The 17,481-nt window shown below is 47.4% G+C and overlaps 1 protein-coding gene across 1 annotated transcript; it reads left to right on the top strand.

Annotated features, from left to right (window-relative positions):
• The first annotated feature begins 52 nt into the window (after positions 1–52).
• DRAXIN (dorsal inhibitory axon guidance protein) lies at positions 53–11,806 on the top strand. Its single transcript, XM_034068631.1, has 7 exons — positions 53–204; positions 5,391–5,869; positions 7,225–7,412; positions 7,929–8,040; positions 8,382–8,471; positions 8,711–8,800; positions 10,819–11,806. Exons 2-7 carry the CDS (start codon positions 5,413–5,415, stop codon positions 10,929–10,931), a joined length of 1,050 nt encoding a protein of 349 aa, XP_033924522.1. The 5' UTR covers positions 53–204; positions 5,391–5,412; the 3' UTR covers positions 10,932–11,806.
• Positions 11,807–17,481: the final 5,675 nt, after the last annotated feature.

Genomic DNA, 17,481 nt, shown 5'->3' with positions numbered 1-17,481 from the left:
ACCCCTCGGGATTCCCGGCGGCCCCGGCTCCTCTCCACATTCCCCCACTGCCTTCCCCCTGTCTCCTCCTCCTCTTCTTCCTCCTCCTCCTGCATTCGGGTTTGAGCACCCGCTGCCCCCCGCCAGAGCTGCCTCCCCTCGCACCGCCGCCGTCCTGCCCCGCCTGCCCGCCGGGCTCAGCCCGCACCCAGGAGCCGCGCACAGGTAGGCACCGATGCCCGCTCCGCGCTCACCCCGCGGGTGACTCCCCCGGTCTGACCTCCCTTTGCTCCCGCACGGACCGCGGGGAGCGGGGGGCACTTTCCCACTTTCCGTGCGCCCCGGAGGAGACAAAGGCTGGGGGGTAACGGGCACCCCCAGCGGGGTGGGCACCGCTCGGCTGCGGGAGCCGAGTCCCGAGCTCGGACAGCGCCGGTGCGCGGTGCCCTCCGCCAGCCCTGTCCATTGTCACCCGTGCCGGGAGCCGGCGCCGGGCGCTCCCGGTCCCGGTGTGCAGCACCGCGCACCTTGCAGGGTGTGCGGGGAGGGAGTCCCAGCGCTCCAGGTCCCTGCTACTCCAGGGGCTCCTGCGAGCTCCCCCCAGCCCCGAGATGGGTCTCCCCTTCCCCGGCAGCGCGGTCACCTCGGGCAGAGGCAGCGGCACCGCAGGGGTACGGCCCGGCTCTGAAAGTAGCTGAGGGCTGAAGGGAGCTTTTCCCACCCAGTCATTGTGTTTGCCCGAGCCCCTGAGCACCCGCGGGTTGTTCTCTGGTGATAAAAGTGAGATCTCGTCTCTGAATGAAATCACTCTGGCATCAGTTAATGGCTTATTACAGCGGGTAATTCATCTTGTGGGATTTAAGTGACATTTATCCAATTCACACCTGAAGTCTTCCCGTCAACCAAAGGCTTAATGGAAAGGGGTTTGTATCCCCAGCTCCTCTCCCTTGCAGAAGGAGGCATTAATTCCACACCTTTTGATTCAAAGGGAGAAGGACATGCAAGGAAAAAGGGGCAAAACACAGCCTGGCTGTTGAGCCAGACAGGGCACATCCACTTCTCCTAGCAGTGAGGATCGGGCTCAATGTGCCCCTGTTCTCCCTGTCACACTGGCGAGTGCTTTCCAGCCGTGTGAGCAACGACCTCTGCTATTGATTGTGTCTCATTTGTCATTCGGCATTGTGCATTAAACTGGAGAGTCCTCTCTGCTGTGCTGACAGCAAGGGACTATATCTTGGATGCTAATCTCAGCCTCATTGCTATTTTAATCTCATTATTGGGCAGCGTAGACTCTGTTTGATAGCAGGACGCCTATGATGGCTGTGTCAGCCACTTCTGGAAGTCCCAGAGGGAAGCAGAGCAGAGGGTACTGCATATTCATTCATGTGCCCCTCTTCCCCTCCAATACAGTGTGACTTGCTGAGCTGCTCTGTCCTTCTCGCACCAAACACAGTCACAGGGGAAAAGGAATCTGTGGAGTCAGATAAATATGCACAGCGAAGTAGGGAGGAAAGGTGATGATGGATACAGGAAACCTAAGAAAGGGCAGCTCCAAAGAGGGACCCAAAAGAACTGAAGCAGGGGACTCAGAAATGTTGGAGAGAAGAAAAGTGTTGTTACTTTTGCCATGGGCAGGTAAAGAAAAGGGTGCATATAAGATTACCTGTGTGCTTTTGGGGATGGTAGAAAGCTGGGAGAGTGTCCTTTGAAATGGGAAGGTCTCTTGGCAGATTGTTTATGAAGCTTCCCAGCATTTGCCTTCAGAAACAGAAAAACAGATGGAAAGAGACCCAGCAGGGAAGTGAAATCTCATTTATCTGCACAATGCCATCCTCCTGGCTCCAGCCAGCTCTCTGCATGGCAGCTACCAGAGCCTACCCCGTCCGTTCTGCTCCAGGCCTTCCCAAGCCCATCCATCACCCTGTGGCTTCTTATTTATAGGGAGCCTGGCACACAAAGCTGGGTTTATTGTCTAGCATCCCTGTCACACATGCACATATATACAGCACCCATGTAGCTGCACATGCACTGTGTCTATTGCTGCAGCTTGGGCTTGTCTGGAGTCCAGGAAATCTGCCAAAGTCTGAGCTTATCAGAGCCAAAGAGAAATCTGTCCCAGTGTACGTGCTTGGGTTTAGCTTGGTTCAGCCCTTGAGCATTCAAACTGCACTATTTGTGGTCTGGGGTGACAAAGGGTCCCGATATCCTCTGTTTCTCAGTTCAAGAGTTTTGTGCCTCTTGGCTGTGACATGAAGAACATGAAAAGTTCAAGCTAGGACTGTGGGGTATCATGGTTTAAGTGGGATATGTGAATGAACGTAGCTGAGCTGATGTTCCTGCTTTGTCAAATGCAAAACAATTACAGCAGGGGCTGTAATCCAAGTGCCATAACTGTATTTATACAGGGAAAAAAATGCCTGAGTTTGTGTGCGTTACAAGCAGAGTAATAGCAATTGTACAGGAGAGGCCAGAGAAAGAGACTCCCTGCAGGGAAAATTACCCAAGATGCAAAACCCGCCCCTGATTTCCCTTACAGGATTGTGACCATCCAGTATTAACCCAAAATGGATCGAAATAATGGCTGAGAGACAGCACTGCAACTCACTCATCAGCCCTGAGCCTGCACCCTGGGTGGCTCTAAGGCCTTATCTTTGCTTTACACATTTTCCCCTTAGTAGCAGCAGCTTTGCTACCTCGGGAGGCAGGTGCTTGTAATCCTGAGGGTGTAGAAAGGAAGTGCAAGGCATTGGGTGGAGCAAGGAGGATGTAGGTCTGGTGTTGTGAAGAGCTATAAGGACAGTTTAAGCTGGTAAAGTACTTCCCCTATATCCCTTATGAATACATGAATCCTAAGAAGAGGATGAATTCTGCACTTGTAATGTGTGTATTTGGTTTAGAGCAGTTTAAGAAAGGCATCTTTCAGACCTCTTTCTGCCTGACATATGTCTCAGGGCAGAATTTATCCTTGAAGCAGAGGTGCATCAGCAGTGTGAGGACATCTCTGACACCCACACCAGCAAGTCTGTGGCTAGCACTGTCTTTTGTGGACTGTGGTCCTCACAGAGTTGAAGGTGGAGTTTACTTTGTTGCTCAGACATTGCGGGACCTGAGCACAGAGAACAGCTAGGGATGCTGTTGTGTTATCAAGCTGCCTTTTGGAAGTGTGAATTTTACTGCTTCTGTAGGGTAAGGAAAATGAAGGAGGTTGGAAGAGGTTTCTAAAGTTAAAGACAGATCAGAGCATGGAAACAAGTGGTTAAGAGCAGGCTGTGTCCCTCGCACACCAGTGTTGCAGTAACCTAAGGTACCAAAACTTTTCCACCACTGTTTTGGTTTGAGAGGCAGCTTGGCTCTCCCTGACCACAGTGCAGTAGAGGTGTTATCTACATTATTAGTGTGTGATTCCCAGAGACACTGTAGCACAGTGTGCTATCCTGCCCTCTCAGTCAGTGCTGAGATGAGACAACTCTGTGCTCGAGCTCCACTTTCATCCTGTGTCATGCCAACAAAACAGCTGGGCAGCTTAAATACCCCCTCCACTTTGAAGCAGACCTTCTGTTTAACTGCCCTGAAGCATTTAGCTGCTTTCTGGCTCCTGCTCAAAGCCAGAGTCTGCAGCTAATGTGCTTGTCAGGTTCACCATCAAAGGGGCCACGTCTGTGTGAAGGAGATGGGAGACACCTTGTATTCTCTTTGCACTTGCACTCTTAGCATTTTGCCTACAGATGAAAAGGTAAGAAGCTGTTTCTAGATCTTTGAGTTGTTCTGAGTGATGACTTGATCCAGTTGGTTTGCTCTGGGTCTCAAAGAGAAAATCCTAGGAAAAAACAAAGACTGTGGATGCAGAGCTTGGGTTTTGCTGGGTCCCATTGGTTTCAGAGTAGGACTAATAGATTTAGCTGTCAGTCTGGTTTTTCTTTGTCCCAAATAGCCGCAATAAAATGCTATTCATAGTATTCAGTTAAGAGGATAAAGGCATCTCCCTCTAAGATCCCCAGTGCACTAGGAGGCTGGGGCTGCTCTGATGACAGAGGTTTCATTGACTCAAAACCCTCCACATCTGTCTCAGGTTGAAAGAAAAGAGGAAAGGAAGAGCCAGGAGTTATTCTTAGGGTGCTTCCTCCCAGCTCCACAAAAACTCACTGAGACTGGCCTCAAAGAATGTTACCTTCAGAGGTGACCATTGCTGGTGAAGCAGCAAGGAAGCACAAGCCATTGTAACTATGGAGCAAAGTGGTTCAGCTGGGGAATAGGCAGATGGAAATCCAGTGCAGCTGGATGCTGGAAAGATGAGGAGGAGGTTGAGTGAAGAGCTGTGGTAGACTTTCTCAGATGTAAGCATAGGTTTGGTTTCCTGACAGTGGCAGGAAACTGGCTTTAAGCTGCCCAGATCGAGAGGGACAACCTGAGAAAGCTGCTGCAAAGTGAAAGGCTGCACTGGAAATGCTGAAAATGCTTTTCCCCTTTTTGTGGGAAAGGATGGTGGAGAATAACTGAATGAGAGCAACCTGATCTGCAGTGTCCCAAAGCCATATTTGATGACATAAACACAGGGATGAAGGAAGATCCTCACAAATATTCCAGTGGAGCAGAATGAATGGGAACAGTCCTCAGCCACTGTGCTGAGGGACTTGGCCTCTGTGTTCCTTGGGTTTACATTACCCTCCCAGTGACAGGCTCACTTTGGTGGGGTGAGGTAAAGTGACCAGTGCAGGGTCAAGGAGGGAGAGTGGGACAAACTCAGTCTGCCTCCCTGCCCCTTGATCTTTAGGCCAGCAGCTCCTGCTCTGCTGACAGCAGATTTGTTTCTCTGTGAGACATCAGCATCAAATCCCCAGTGTTTTTAACTCCCTTGGACCAGCTTCAGGCACCCTGAAGCAGGATGTGTGCTCATGTACATGTGTCTCTATCTTGAGCTGCTCAGGGCTGTTGCTGGTCCTTCGAGGCTGCCATCTGCTTCCAGTTCTGTTCATCTTGACATCTTCATTGCAAGGACACCAGCAGTGAGGAGGGGCCAGTGCCAGCCAAGCCTGGGATGCCAGCCTGGCAGAAATAGCCCTGGCCGGGCAGCTGGTGCCGTGCTGGAGCTGAGGTCCACAGGAGCCAGCCCCAGCCCCTCATATGGTGGGCTGTGAATGGGAGGGTAGGGGGGCCGCTGAGGAATCAAAGGGAAGTGTCCTGCTGATTGATGGCCCTCATTTGCACATGAAACTGGGACCCTTCAGGGCTGCAGGCCCTGCACGTGTGTCTCAGCTGCTGTAACCAGGGCTAGGAGAGGAGGTAACCAAGGAGGGAAGAACTCACTTCTAGCTTTGAACACCATAACTGTTTTCATCTAAGTGTCATAGGTCTGAATCTTGTTTGCCTTTACAGTCCCGAGAGGTTGCTTACGTTATTGGTTTTAATTGCAGGAGAGGCAGAGCACCCAGGATTATGGCAATTTCTTCCACCTTCTCTCCTTTCCTTTTCCTGTGCATGCTGGTTCTTTCTGACATCAGCCTTGCAGTCTCCGTGGACCCTGGCACGAAGCTCAAAAATGTTCCAGAGAACAACAACCATCTTCAAAACCAAGACATGTGGCTGCAGCAGCCCAGAAGTGGCCACCACCACAAGCATGGCTTGGCCAAGAAGGAGAGGGTCCATGCCATGCCTTCTAAAGGGCGGTCCGATGGTGAAGAGGCCCTCAGAATGGGTAGTGGAGCTCCAGCTGTGGAAGAGCTGGCGGCAGAAGGACAGCCAGCAGCCCTGAAACAGAACAAGGATGTGTTCCTGGGGTTGGAGCTCCCATACCCTGAAAGGGAGAACCAGTCCCCTGGGTCTGAGAGAGGAAAGAAGCAGAACCGCGAACATCGGCGCCACAGCCGCAGGGACAGGCTGAAACACCACCGAGGTATTTGAGTTCCAGGGCTGTTGGGTCACTGGGTGAGGACAAGGAGATGCAGCTGTGGTTGAGCCACATGGGGGTGTGGAGGGTGTGGGATGAGTGCCTGCTCTGGGAAGAAATCTGCCAGACAAAAGAGGCACAAGAAGAAAGGGGAGCTCCAGAACCAGAGGGTTTTACTGTTGGCCTCAATGTTGTGGAAATGACCTGGTTTGCCTTAAAGGGGAGCTCTGAACGTTCCAAGCACTTGAGGGGTTGTTTTGGGGTGGCCTGCTTTGGTTTGTTAGCAAATGGTTCAATTTATGAACAAACATGTCCAAGCCATGCTCAACCACCGTCTCCAGAGCATGACCAGAACTAGAAATAATATAAACCACTACTCTGCTTGAAGATCAATTTCCTCTCATCAGAGCTTGTATTCTGCTATATTTATGTTGAACTACAAAAAAAACCCAACTAATTTTGTAGAGCTGAAATTGCTCTAATTGCTTCAAAATGTTGCTGTGTTTGACTGGGACTGGTTTCCTTTGCAGGCCCAGTTGTGTGTGTGTGGCTCTGTGGTATGGTGTGGTACATCTTTAGTTCTATTAAAGCAGGAGATGTGTGTCAATCTGTCAAGCTGGGTGTCAGTATTCCTGAGTTCCAGCTATCACTCCTCCCTGCATCAGGAAGAAGAGCTCTGTTGTTTTCTCTGGAGACTGACTAAACAGCTCATGTTAAGCAATATAGAAGAGTATGCAACAAAGCTGGTTTGAAACACCATTTGCAGACTACAAAACAGGCCTTGTTTCTTTGGTTTACTTTAAGGACTATATTTAAAGTAATGCTTTGTAAAAGTAGGGGTTAGGCTGTGGAGATATTCTTGTTTCAAGTTACGTAGGTCCTCACTTGAGCTAACCCACTACTAAAATCAAATAAGAATGTGTTCACATGCATTTGCAGCAGTTTAATCCATTGGTTTTAAAATGGTTAATCCAGTACATTTTGTATTCTTGAGATCAGAAGAAGAAATTCCTTGCTTCTTGAGCATGAGATAGATGTATCTTCATGAAGGTATGATTATAGAATCGAAGAATGGTTTGGATTGGAAAGGGCCTGAAGATCATCTAGTTCCAATTCCCATACCATAGGTAGGGACACCTCTCAGTAGACCATTACGTACGACTTCAGTGTGTAAAAATCAAGATGCATGTATTCTGGACCTGATTTAATAGCACATGAGACTGTTTTACACTGGTCCAAACAGGAACTCAGGGTGGTGGAAAACTGATGATGGAATCTGAATTCCTTTGACTAGACTCTATGGCACTCAGAGAGAAAAGGGATGAGAAAGCTAATGCTGCTATACCTGTTGTCTTCTGCAGGGAAGACTCCTGATGCTGTGCCAAGCTCCCTGTACAAGAAACCTGAAAGCTTTGAGGAACAGTTTCAACACCTGCAGGCAGTGGAAGCTACAAGTCTGACCCCCACCATGCTTCTCATCACTGCACTGGAGCTAGCTGTTTCCACAGAGGAGCCTCCTGTTCTTCCAGCCACATCACCACGGTCACAGGTAAAGAGCCAGCACTGTACCTCTGATGCAGACGTAAATCTCCTGCAGATAAGGTCCAGTTTCCTTTTTGTTTCCAGTTAGAGGTCAGTGCTTGCTTAACAACAAAGCTCTTGCTCAAAAGCAGCTTTCTGTCTTGGAGACATCTAAAAACCTCTTCTTCACAAACATTTCCTTTCATTGCTCCTCTTCCTTGCCCTACTTCTCCCTTATCTTTCAGTTTTAAGCACCAGAGAAGCAGTAGCAGCACTTGGCTGGAGAGGTAGCATGTCCTAATGTTCCTTGTTTGCCTTTTGTCCTTACATAGTGGAAACTTCCCTCTTGGCTGCAGCCACAACATGGTAAAGCTCTTCCCTTTTGAAAACAAGATGACCAGAATTCCCAATGGACAAGATAGGGATGGAGCGGGGGGAATTGTAAAGTCTTTTTAATGTCCAAAAGCATCAGGACAATTTGCAGAGACTCAGGGTCATTTCACAAGTGTAATCTGTTGTCTGTTTGGTTTCTTGTGGTTTGCAGGCCCGCCTCAGGCAAGATGGGGATGTGATGCCCACCCTAGATATGGCACTCTTTGACTGGACAGATTATGAGGATCTCAAACCAGAAATGTGGCCATCTGCTAAAAAGAAAGGTGCTAAACCTCCCTGTCCTCTTTCCCAATGTCCTTCTGTAAGGCTCATCCCTTATTAGTGTTCACAGCTGTGATGAAGGATGTGAGATCATAGTGGTGAGGAAAGAGAAAAAGCATAATGCTGATTGTTTTGTACTCAGTTTCAGTATGTTTCTCATTTTGGATGCATAGTTTGAGGGCAGAGGAAGAATGACAGATGGAGGATTGAGAAATAGGGAGGAGATGAAGGTTTAGAGTTCAAACTCTGCAAGTTTGGGGCTGTTTTTCCCTGGAACAATATAGTCTCCAAAATGAAAACATTAACATGACATTTTCTGTTGGGATCTGTTTGTTTTCCACAGAAAAACGCCGCAGTAAGAGCCCCACCAGTGGAAATGAAACAGTGATGGCTGAAGGAGAGCCCTGTGATCATCACCTTGACTGCTTCCCAGGTCAGAATCAGCTTTATGGAGTCATTCCTGCTAACATGAGATTGAAACCTAGCCTAGGTTCTAATACAACATCTTGATTTCTAATAGTGGTAGGAAGCAGTATGCAAAGGGAGAGCAGAGGCTCTCTAGGTGTGTTGTGGAAACAGTAATGCCTGTACCATTGAGCTGTCGTGGGGGCCAATACCCTACAAGGGAAGCGGGATAAATGAGCTGTGCTGAGCCTTGTTCCTGTGTTGCAGGCTCTTGCTGTGACTTGCGTGAGCACCTCTGCAAACCACACAATCGAGGCCTTAACAACAAGTGCTATGATGACTGTATGTGCACTGAAGGTAAGCTCAGCTCTTTGCTCTCCCCCTTCCAGCTGGTTTCATAGTTGGCTGTGGTGACTCAGAACAGTGATTTGTACGTGAATACAGAAGCCAAGCTCTGCTGCTTTTAGCCTTTCCCTGCCACTGATTAACAATGTGACCACTAAGACATCTTGTTTTCCCTCTTGAGAACAAAAATCCCAATATCTACAACCCTAACAGAAGAAGCCACAATATATTAATACTTCAATGATGCTTTCAGTTATCACAGGTTATAAAAGCAGCCTACTAGCCTTGTTTTGCATGAGCTTATACCCCAGCTTTCCTGAGTTAATTTCAACTGAACTTGTAGCAATTTAGTAGGTGTGTACAGGACACAGACTTTTGTTTCTCAAACCTATTCCTGAAGGATCCAGAGCCCTTTACAGACAGTTGCATTATGAATATGTTGAAAGGCACTCTACTACTAGTCTGAACGTGTTCAGGATCAGGTCCAGGCTAGAACAGAACTCTGGTTACCAAGCTTTGTGACCTGTGTTAGGTACTTAGTGACTCTGACCAGGTCAGTCACCTACTTTTGGCCCTGGTAAGCAGACTGCTTTCCTGGAGTTGCAATGTTAGATGACAGTCTTCACCTTGAGTGTGTGATCTAACACTTGAAGGTCCTCATCAGAAATGATGTTCTGATAGATTAGCATAGAAAAGTGTTTCTGCAAGCCTAATGAGGGCTGCCCCTGGCCCTGCTTTATACTTAAAGCTAGTGATAAGCTGATGCCAAATGTGCATCCTCAGTAGCATTAAAAAGATCCCCAGAGATATAGTGTCCACATAAGACAGACAAGATTCTTAAGATAAGAGCAGAGCTCTGATCTTGTGTGCTCTCCTTTTGGGAGGCCTGACTGCCCTGGGGGGATTGGTAATGAGGGTCAGAAACCCAACTTTAAAGTAGTGGGTCACAGAGTAGCCCAGGGACATGAACTCCAAAAGGCTGCTCAGTGACCTGTGACATTGGCTGGGTCTCCTGTGTACAAGTACTCAAGGACAGTTTATGGGCTGTCTCATTATAGAAGCTATAAATCCTCAGTCTTCCCCACTCTGGGGGTGCTGGCACTGTTGCTGCTGCTGCCTGCTCTGGAAGGAAAAAGAGCTGCAGTTTCTAGGATGACCAAATGGCCTCCTGTCAATCCCAATGACCAAACTGAAAATCTATTGAAAATCTGTGGAATTGCATTTCATAAGAATTATTTACACAAAGCCTGCACCCTCTCTGGCCCAAGTAGCTACTCATTCTGGTGTAGCAAAGTCAGGCAATAGATACCAAAAGATAAATCAGTCAGTGCCAGAAATTGATGAGTTACCCTGAGCAGAGGCTCCCATTGCCTTCCCACTGTCCATGGGAGAATAACTACTCATGTTTCTTACAACTAAAATGCCTTTTTTGCCACCTTAGTGTTCATCAGTGCTATACCAGATAGCTTCCATCAGCCCCTGCACTTCAAGGATCCAAAACAGAAACTGAAGGAGAGTGAGCTTTGGATCAGACCTCCCAGTAATAACGCTTCTAAGTCTCTTCCTTCCTCTCCTGAAAGTCCAGGGAAATAAATAGCAAGAGGAGCTGCCTTGACATTGCTGCTGCACATTAAGTCTATAGTAATTTCCCAGTGGAGAGCTCACTTAGACAGTAATGGGAAGTAATAGGGGGAAACCAAGCAGGACTTCCATAAAACCACTGGAAAAAAAAAATTCAGGATAATTTATTGGCATTTCAAGAAGCCAGTGAAAGCTTCTGCCTGAGCCAGTGAATCCCAAACCAGAGCAGTGAGCCAAGCAGAATAGCAGGGCCCAGAAAGCAATATGCCCTGTCCATGTGAAGCATTTCTCTGCCATCTCATTTGACACAGCCCAGGCATCCCAGCCTTGGGGCTGTCCCCACTTGCAGCATGCTCTGTCATGAGCTGAGGCCAAAAGCTGACTGTCTGATGTTACTGCTGTAGTGAGCCCTGGTCCCTCCTGCTCACTTACACGTGTCTTTTCCATAGGGCTACGCTGTTATGCCAAATTCCACCGGAACCGAAGAGTGACCCGGAGGAAAGGGCGCTGCGTGGAGCCCGAGTCAGCCAACGGAGAGCAGGGATCATTCATTAATGTTTAGGAGGGTAGGATTCCTGCCTGGATGGTCAGGAGCTGGGGTCAAGCTGTTTATACCTAGCAATGGGAATTAGAGGAGAAAAGTCAAGCAAATGACTGAAGCTGCAGGCTTGGAACATGCCACGTTCCAACTAAACTGAAGCTAGTGTTCATTGTAAATTGAGTGGTCTCAAGGCTTTTCTGTACCAGGACTGCATTCCACCTCCTTTCCCTCAGCACATTCCTGCCATTGAGCTGGGTCTCCCTCTCCTGGTTAGTAAGAGGTGATCATGACTACCGTTCTCCTATTGGTAGTAAGTTCCTCCTCTCAACAGAGGCAAGATATGACCCATCCTTCAGGTCAAATGGGATATGAGCTTAAACTTTACCCCTTAACTATCACTTGAGAAGAAAGGTAGAGCCTCCTTCAGGATCAGAGGTTCCTGAGGATAGGAAGCTTGTAGCATCCAGGTGGAATCAAAGGTAGGAAACAGGTCATCAGGAAGGTGAGAGGGGCCCCTCTGACAGAGTTCATGCTCTCTCCCTTGTTCACTGCCACAGACAGGTATTCTCTAGCTGTTACACACTATCTGTTTTCTATAGGACCATCCAGACCTCCTTTCCTAGCTTCCAGAGAACCACCTGGTTTCTGCAAGGATGTGGCAGGACATCCCAGCCTGCAGCTCTCACTCATTTAATTACTCTGCCAAGTCTGTTATTTTTAAGAATTATTTTTAGGAGCTTTCTAGGGAAGTGATAGTTTTCCTAGTGAGCCAGAAATAAAGGTTTTTGGTAACAGGAGATAGGGACAGGCTGTTCCATTGTAGTAAATCCTGTGATATGTTGCATGTGTGTTCCCATGATATGTAAATAAAGATATGATAGATACCTTTTGTGCAACTCTTCTGCTTCTTTGACTGCACCCAAAGATGTGGCAGCAGCCAGAAAGGCCTATGAGGGAGCTGGCCAGCAGGTAACAGTGATGATTTCAGCTCACACAGAGCCACTTGGTAGAAATATTTCTCTACCCAAATTGGGGATCCAATCTTCCCTGTCTTCTCACTCAAACTGCAGCCAACAGTCTGTTTCTGCCTGGTGTAGCCATCCAGACATATAGAATTCTTTATATTACTGCTTAATTTTTGATTTCAGTGATATATTGAAGCAGCACAGGCTACTTGTGTTAAACAGGAGTAGTATTAGTCAGTAAAGATGTTCTTTCCTACTGCTAATACCCCAGCAGCCTGGTTTCTGGTAAGAGGCAGTTCTGAAGCCTTTTATATTCATGAATCTGGAGATGTACAGGACTTCTTATAGGAATAGAAATATTAATCCTGGTGCTATGATCAGAATTATGAGGTTTCCCTGAACTGCCCTGTGTTCCCTTCAGGTAGGCAATCTCCATTTTGTACTCCTGTTTCTGTTGTAGTGTCACTCCACATTGTGTATTCACTCAAATGCTGCTGGCATAATAGTTTATGCCTCTAACATGATGAGTGCCAGTCTGACTACAGAGCTATGATATGAATACAATATTAGTTCTGACCCACATACACCTGCAGTGCTAGAAGGGACACTACAGGAGGAATTCGTAAAGGAGTGTTAAGGCAAAACCTGCCACTGGGTTGAATGTAGCTATTTAGATTCTGCTTACAGTTTTAGCCCAAAAGGCAGGAATAAAGGAAGGTAGCTTGGCTCCAGCTCTGTGCCAGGATACAATTTGTTAACCCAGAGAGAGAAAAGCAGCCCCTCCTTCAGCTCAGATGCAGAATAGTGGGTGGTGCAGCCAGTGCTATTGTCAGTGGAAGCATAAAGGGAAAAAAGGCTTTAATTGATCACAGTCAATTGCAGAGCTCTCAATGGTGTGTGTGACACTGATGGGAACCACATGCACAGCATTATCAAAGCCAGGTTCTGATGCCACACTGCTTTCCATACAGCAGCGAGATCTGGTTGGAACAGTGCAATTGAAAGAAAGCAGGAAATTTTGCAGGGACCTTTATCCTTGATGATGCAGGTATTCATTGCCCTGCATACAAAATCTGTGTAGGATCCTAGGCAGTGTTTTGGGCAAACCTGTTTTGCAAATGATGGGAAAAACAAGCAGGCTTAAACAGTAAATCTAAATTTTAAGCCAGAGCTTTTAGACTCCAAAAGGAGACTTGCTTCTTCAGCTCTTCCTGTTTCATGTTTTATTCTGAATACAAAGAACGTGTTCTGCTTAATTGGTGGGATTAGTTCAATGTGTATGGTCAGTGAAAATTGAGTTGTTCTTATAAATCAAGTCACATCATTACTGGATCTGTTGTTCACATTGGAGCTGCAAAAAGAGAACCCAGGACCAAGACTCATTCTCTCTGAACAAAGCTGTGATGTTGCAGAGGTGAAGCAGAAAGGGTGAGCAGTGGCACAAGCATATGCTGCACAGCCACAGCAGCATGAATAGAATCAGCAACCTGATTTATATATCAGCAGATCAACTACTCACTGCAATGGCAGTGCAATGGAAAGCTGTTGAGTAAATAACATGCCAAGATGTGGAATGAAAGACCAGCCTGTGATATGAAACCCCACTGCAACATCTGTCCACGTCCAACCCACTTCTGAGTGTAGCAAAGCCTTTTAGTGTCTCTTGGTGCTGTCTCAAGGCACCTGAGGGTGGCAGGATCACTAGATTACATTTCACTTTCCCATTCCTTCCCAGTATCTCCCAGTTATGGTGTAGTCAGTGACAGTTCTGCCTTTGGGGGCTTAATGTCTGAACAAGAGAGAGGGAGATGAACGTCAAGCAAGCCTTGAGTTATATGTTCCTCTCAACTGATTGTTTGAGAAATTCAAATTAAGAATTCACACAAGCTCAGCTTCTCGACTGGCACCAGAGAGCTTAACCCAGAGCTCTCTCAAGAGTTCCTATTGTTCTGAGAGGACTTTGGACCAGGCCCAAACCACCCATAGCAGGGCTCTGTGGAATGATTTTTCAAGCTAATTGCAGGGCATGCATGCAAGAAAGGTGAGTGACAGAGTCCCACCCAAACTCCTGCTCTACAGCTCCTGCTGTTAGCAGCCTCACAATGAGTCCAAGGGGTATGCATCATTTTAAATCAGTTCTCCAAGGGTGAGAATCATTAGACATGGAAAAGAGAGGACAGCGTGCTGATTTGACATAATCATCTCAGCAGCTGCCTGCTCTGCAAATGCAGTTGAATCTTGGGGATGTTGCTGGCAGTTGCCAAAATGATGACTGCAAGAGAGACAAGGAATGGAAGCACAAATTAAAACACTTGGGAATCATTCTGGCTCAGGTCTGTAATAGTCTGCATTCATTTTAGCTTGGGGGTGTTTTATTGAAACCCTCTCTCCTCCCCCTACCCTCCTGTAATTACCCAGTTGTCAATCCACAGTGTGTGAAAGTGCTTCAATTTCAAACCCAGGCTATACCAAATTGCTCAAGTCCATGCCAGTCACTCTCTGCTACAGAAAGCCTGGGAAAAGCATTGCTCTCACATTTTTTTAATCAGAAAACCTGAGCTGTTGTTTTCTAGGCATGTTCTGAGAAACCCATTTCTGGTGTGTCAATTCATTTTCTAGAGTCCCTGTGAATCTGGAAGTGTCCTGCAATTATGTCTCAAAGCTCTAAAGAACAGAGAAGCAACTCTTCCTTGTTAAGACTGGAAAGGACTTTCAGGAGTGCTTTGAAGATAGCCCATTAGTGTAAGCCTCTCCATTCCCCAGATTCTCCTGTCTGCCATAGCCTGTTTTGCAGTGAAGTGGAGGCTCCCTACCAGCAGTACAAAATACCTTCAGTTTCTCCTCCAATCCAAATAATGTTTCTGCTTGCTGATTTCCCACTGGGATTTAAAGGGGAGTTTGTACAGCCAGGACAAATCCTACATGCCCTTCCTCCCTGATTATTCAGAAAGGTTCTGTTCATAATAAATGCGTTTGTGCAGACCTGATGCCTTCATTACTCTCAGCTCCATAGCCAGGGGCACAATTTAAAGACACTGGTGTCAGCTGCAGTCTTTAGTTACCTTCAGACTAGACCCCAAGTGAGGGCACAAGAAGGGCAGAACTATGAGGGGTGAGGTTGTCTCCATCCCCACAGGCTAGATAAGGGCAGCAGGAGCAATTGTATCAGCTCCTCTAATTCCCCACGGAATTGGTATTACCTTACCCACTGAGGGTACAGTGTCTTGGAAACACAAAGGAAAGCGTTTCTGTCTTATTAGCCTCACTTTTCTGCTGTCAGGAAGGAAGCCAGCCGTGTGTTAGATTTTTACTCAGCCTGCACAAAACATACCACCAACGTATTTGAAGCAGCTGATTGCTGGGTATTAGTTGCAGTGAGCTGAACTCACCTGCATCAGTCTTCCAGCCAGGAAAATCTCCCTATCCTGTTTCTAGTCTCCTGGGTCGTCCGCTTCTCCCTGCAGGTCTTCTTTAACTTGGTGCTTATGTTTCTCACCATGTTGGTGTTGCTTTGAGTTATCAAGCCTAGGGAAGGGAACAGAGACAGCAGGTTACACAGAGAGGCAATTTACAAGGCAGAGATAACATTTGCAAAAGCAGAGATAAATACCAGCCAAGCCCCCAGATCAGATAGGTGTGAGAGACGTGCAAATGCATAATGTCTATCACAGCTCTTATTGTTTTCATAGCCATGAGATCATTAAGACATTTCTAAGTCCCTTGAGTCCATGACATGCAAGCCCAGAATATAACAAGCATGGCTGAATTAATTGCATGATACATTGATGAACAAAATGAAGTAAAGTACTTTTATTGTACAAGGGGAAAGGAAAGGAATGCTTTGCATTGAACAGCATTCACATCAATCCAAATTATGGCTCGTGCTGCATAAATGACAATGAGACTGCCTCACTCAAACTGAAAGGCGCAAAGATGCCCACATACTGCTGCATCCAAACAGCACTGTACTTAACCTGAGACACTGGAATTTGTCTTTCTAAACCCAACAGTTCTCCTTTGATAGATACTTTTGCACCCACACTTTGCACCCAAGCACTGAGCCAACAAGTCTTTATCTTTCCTCCCATTGTAGGTGTCACATCTTCTTCCTGTCACGTAGGGTAAAATCCAGTCCTTAACATTACTGGGCCCCCTAGCATTGATCCCATTTGATGCCACTACTTCTGGGAATAGAGGCAGGGCTTCCCTGCAAGACACAAATGGAAATGAAGTCACAGCTGATGTGTCATGTGGCAATGGATGAGTTATAGTGCAGTCATTCATCTGGTAAAGTGGCACATTCAGACATTCCTGGGGGGGACTTTTGCAGCCTGGTTTTCTATTGTTGTTCTGAGCCATGCAGCCAGTCAATTTTGTTCTGCTGCTTCCTCTAGTTAGCATTTTCTAGGTTATTTTGGCATTTAATACTTTGCCTTGGGAGATCTTCAAGCCCGCTGCATACTAGCAGTTCACAGCACTCAGGGCAGAGTGAAGGACAGGCTAGATAGAGCTACATTTGTGACTTGTTGGAGAATGTCTGTGTGTAGGTTATGCACAATTCTCACACATAACCTTGCACTGCACTGCTTGGGCTGGAAATGAGACTGAAGGATGACTCACTCATACATTTCCACATTCAGCTTCTGCAATGAACTTCTGACTCCTGGCTCCTTCCTTAGAGGCCTCATCTTCTCTGCAGGAATACATGATGACAAGAAAGCAACTGACGCAGAAAAATATTGTAGTCTTACACTGCAGGTAAAGCATACATTGGGAAAGGAAGGGAGGATTTGGCACCTCTCAAATCCTGATTATGAACTGGACAGGAAATGGTAAGTTACAGCTGTACTGTGTGGGGTTGGGGTGATGATGTATCAGTTTCTCTAGCTCTGAAATGGAACAAGCTTTCTCCCAGAATGAGAGATGGAGAACCCAAGATTTCTCCCAGGCTTTTAGGCAGAGTTCAGTCATTGAGTTCTAGGGAAAGCTCTAGCGCCAAAGGAAGGGGTATCTGCCAGCCATTCCAGCTGCATGGCTAGAAAGCAGTGCTCAACCCCAAAGAGTGACCTTAACTTGCCTGGGTTATTTATTGTGTGACACAACTGAGCACAGCCAGCACCTCACAGCTGCTTTTTATTGGTGTTTATCCAGAATCTCATTGTCACTCCTCACCTTTTTGTCACAGTACTGATGTGTGCACAAAAGCTTTCTCTTTCTCCCTCCTATACACGCATTAGCCTTCCTGAGCACTATGGTACAGGTATAACACCAAACCTCGTGTGTAAGCAGCAGAGTGCTTGCAGCCAACAAACTCATCCAGACACACTTTTAACCAAGTGGGGACCTCCCGGCTGGGAAACAAGTGCTGTACCACACACATCAGGTACCCAGCGCATCCATCCCGTCTCCATGCCTGGAACACGGCCGTCTGACAGGACACCCGGCGCACAAGGCACACTCCAGACCCGCCGCGCTCCAGCTGCTGGAGCAGACACAGGGGCCGGGCTGGGTTCGGGCCTTCGCTTCCCTCCTGCCCCACCGGTGCCGGTGCCCCCCCGCGGGGGGGCGGTGTCCCGGCTCCCCCCGCCCCACCGCCCTCCCCTGGG

The sequence above is a fragment of the Melopsittacus undulatus genome, chromosome 12 (assembly GCF_012275295.1).
Source record: "Melopsittacus undulatus isolate bMelUnd1 chromosome 12, bMelUnd1.mat.Z, whole genome shotgun sequence".
Classification (NCBI taxonomy): Eukaryota; Metazoa; Chordata; class Aves; order Psittaciformes; family Psittaculidae; genus Melopsittacus; species Melopsittacus undulatus.
This window is presented reverse-complemented; position numbering and strand designations above follow the sequence as displayed.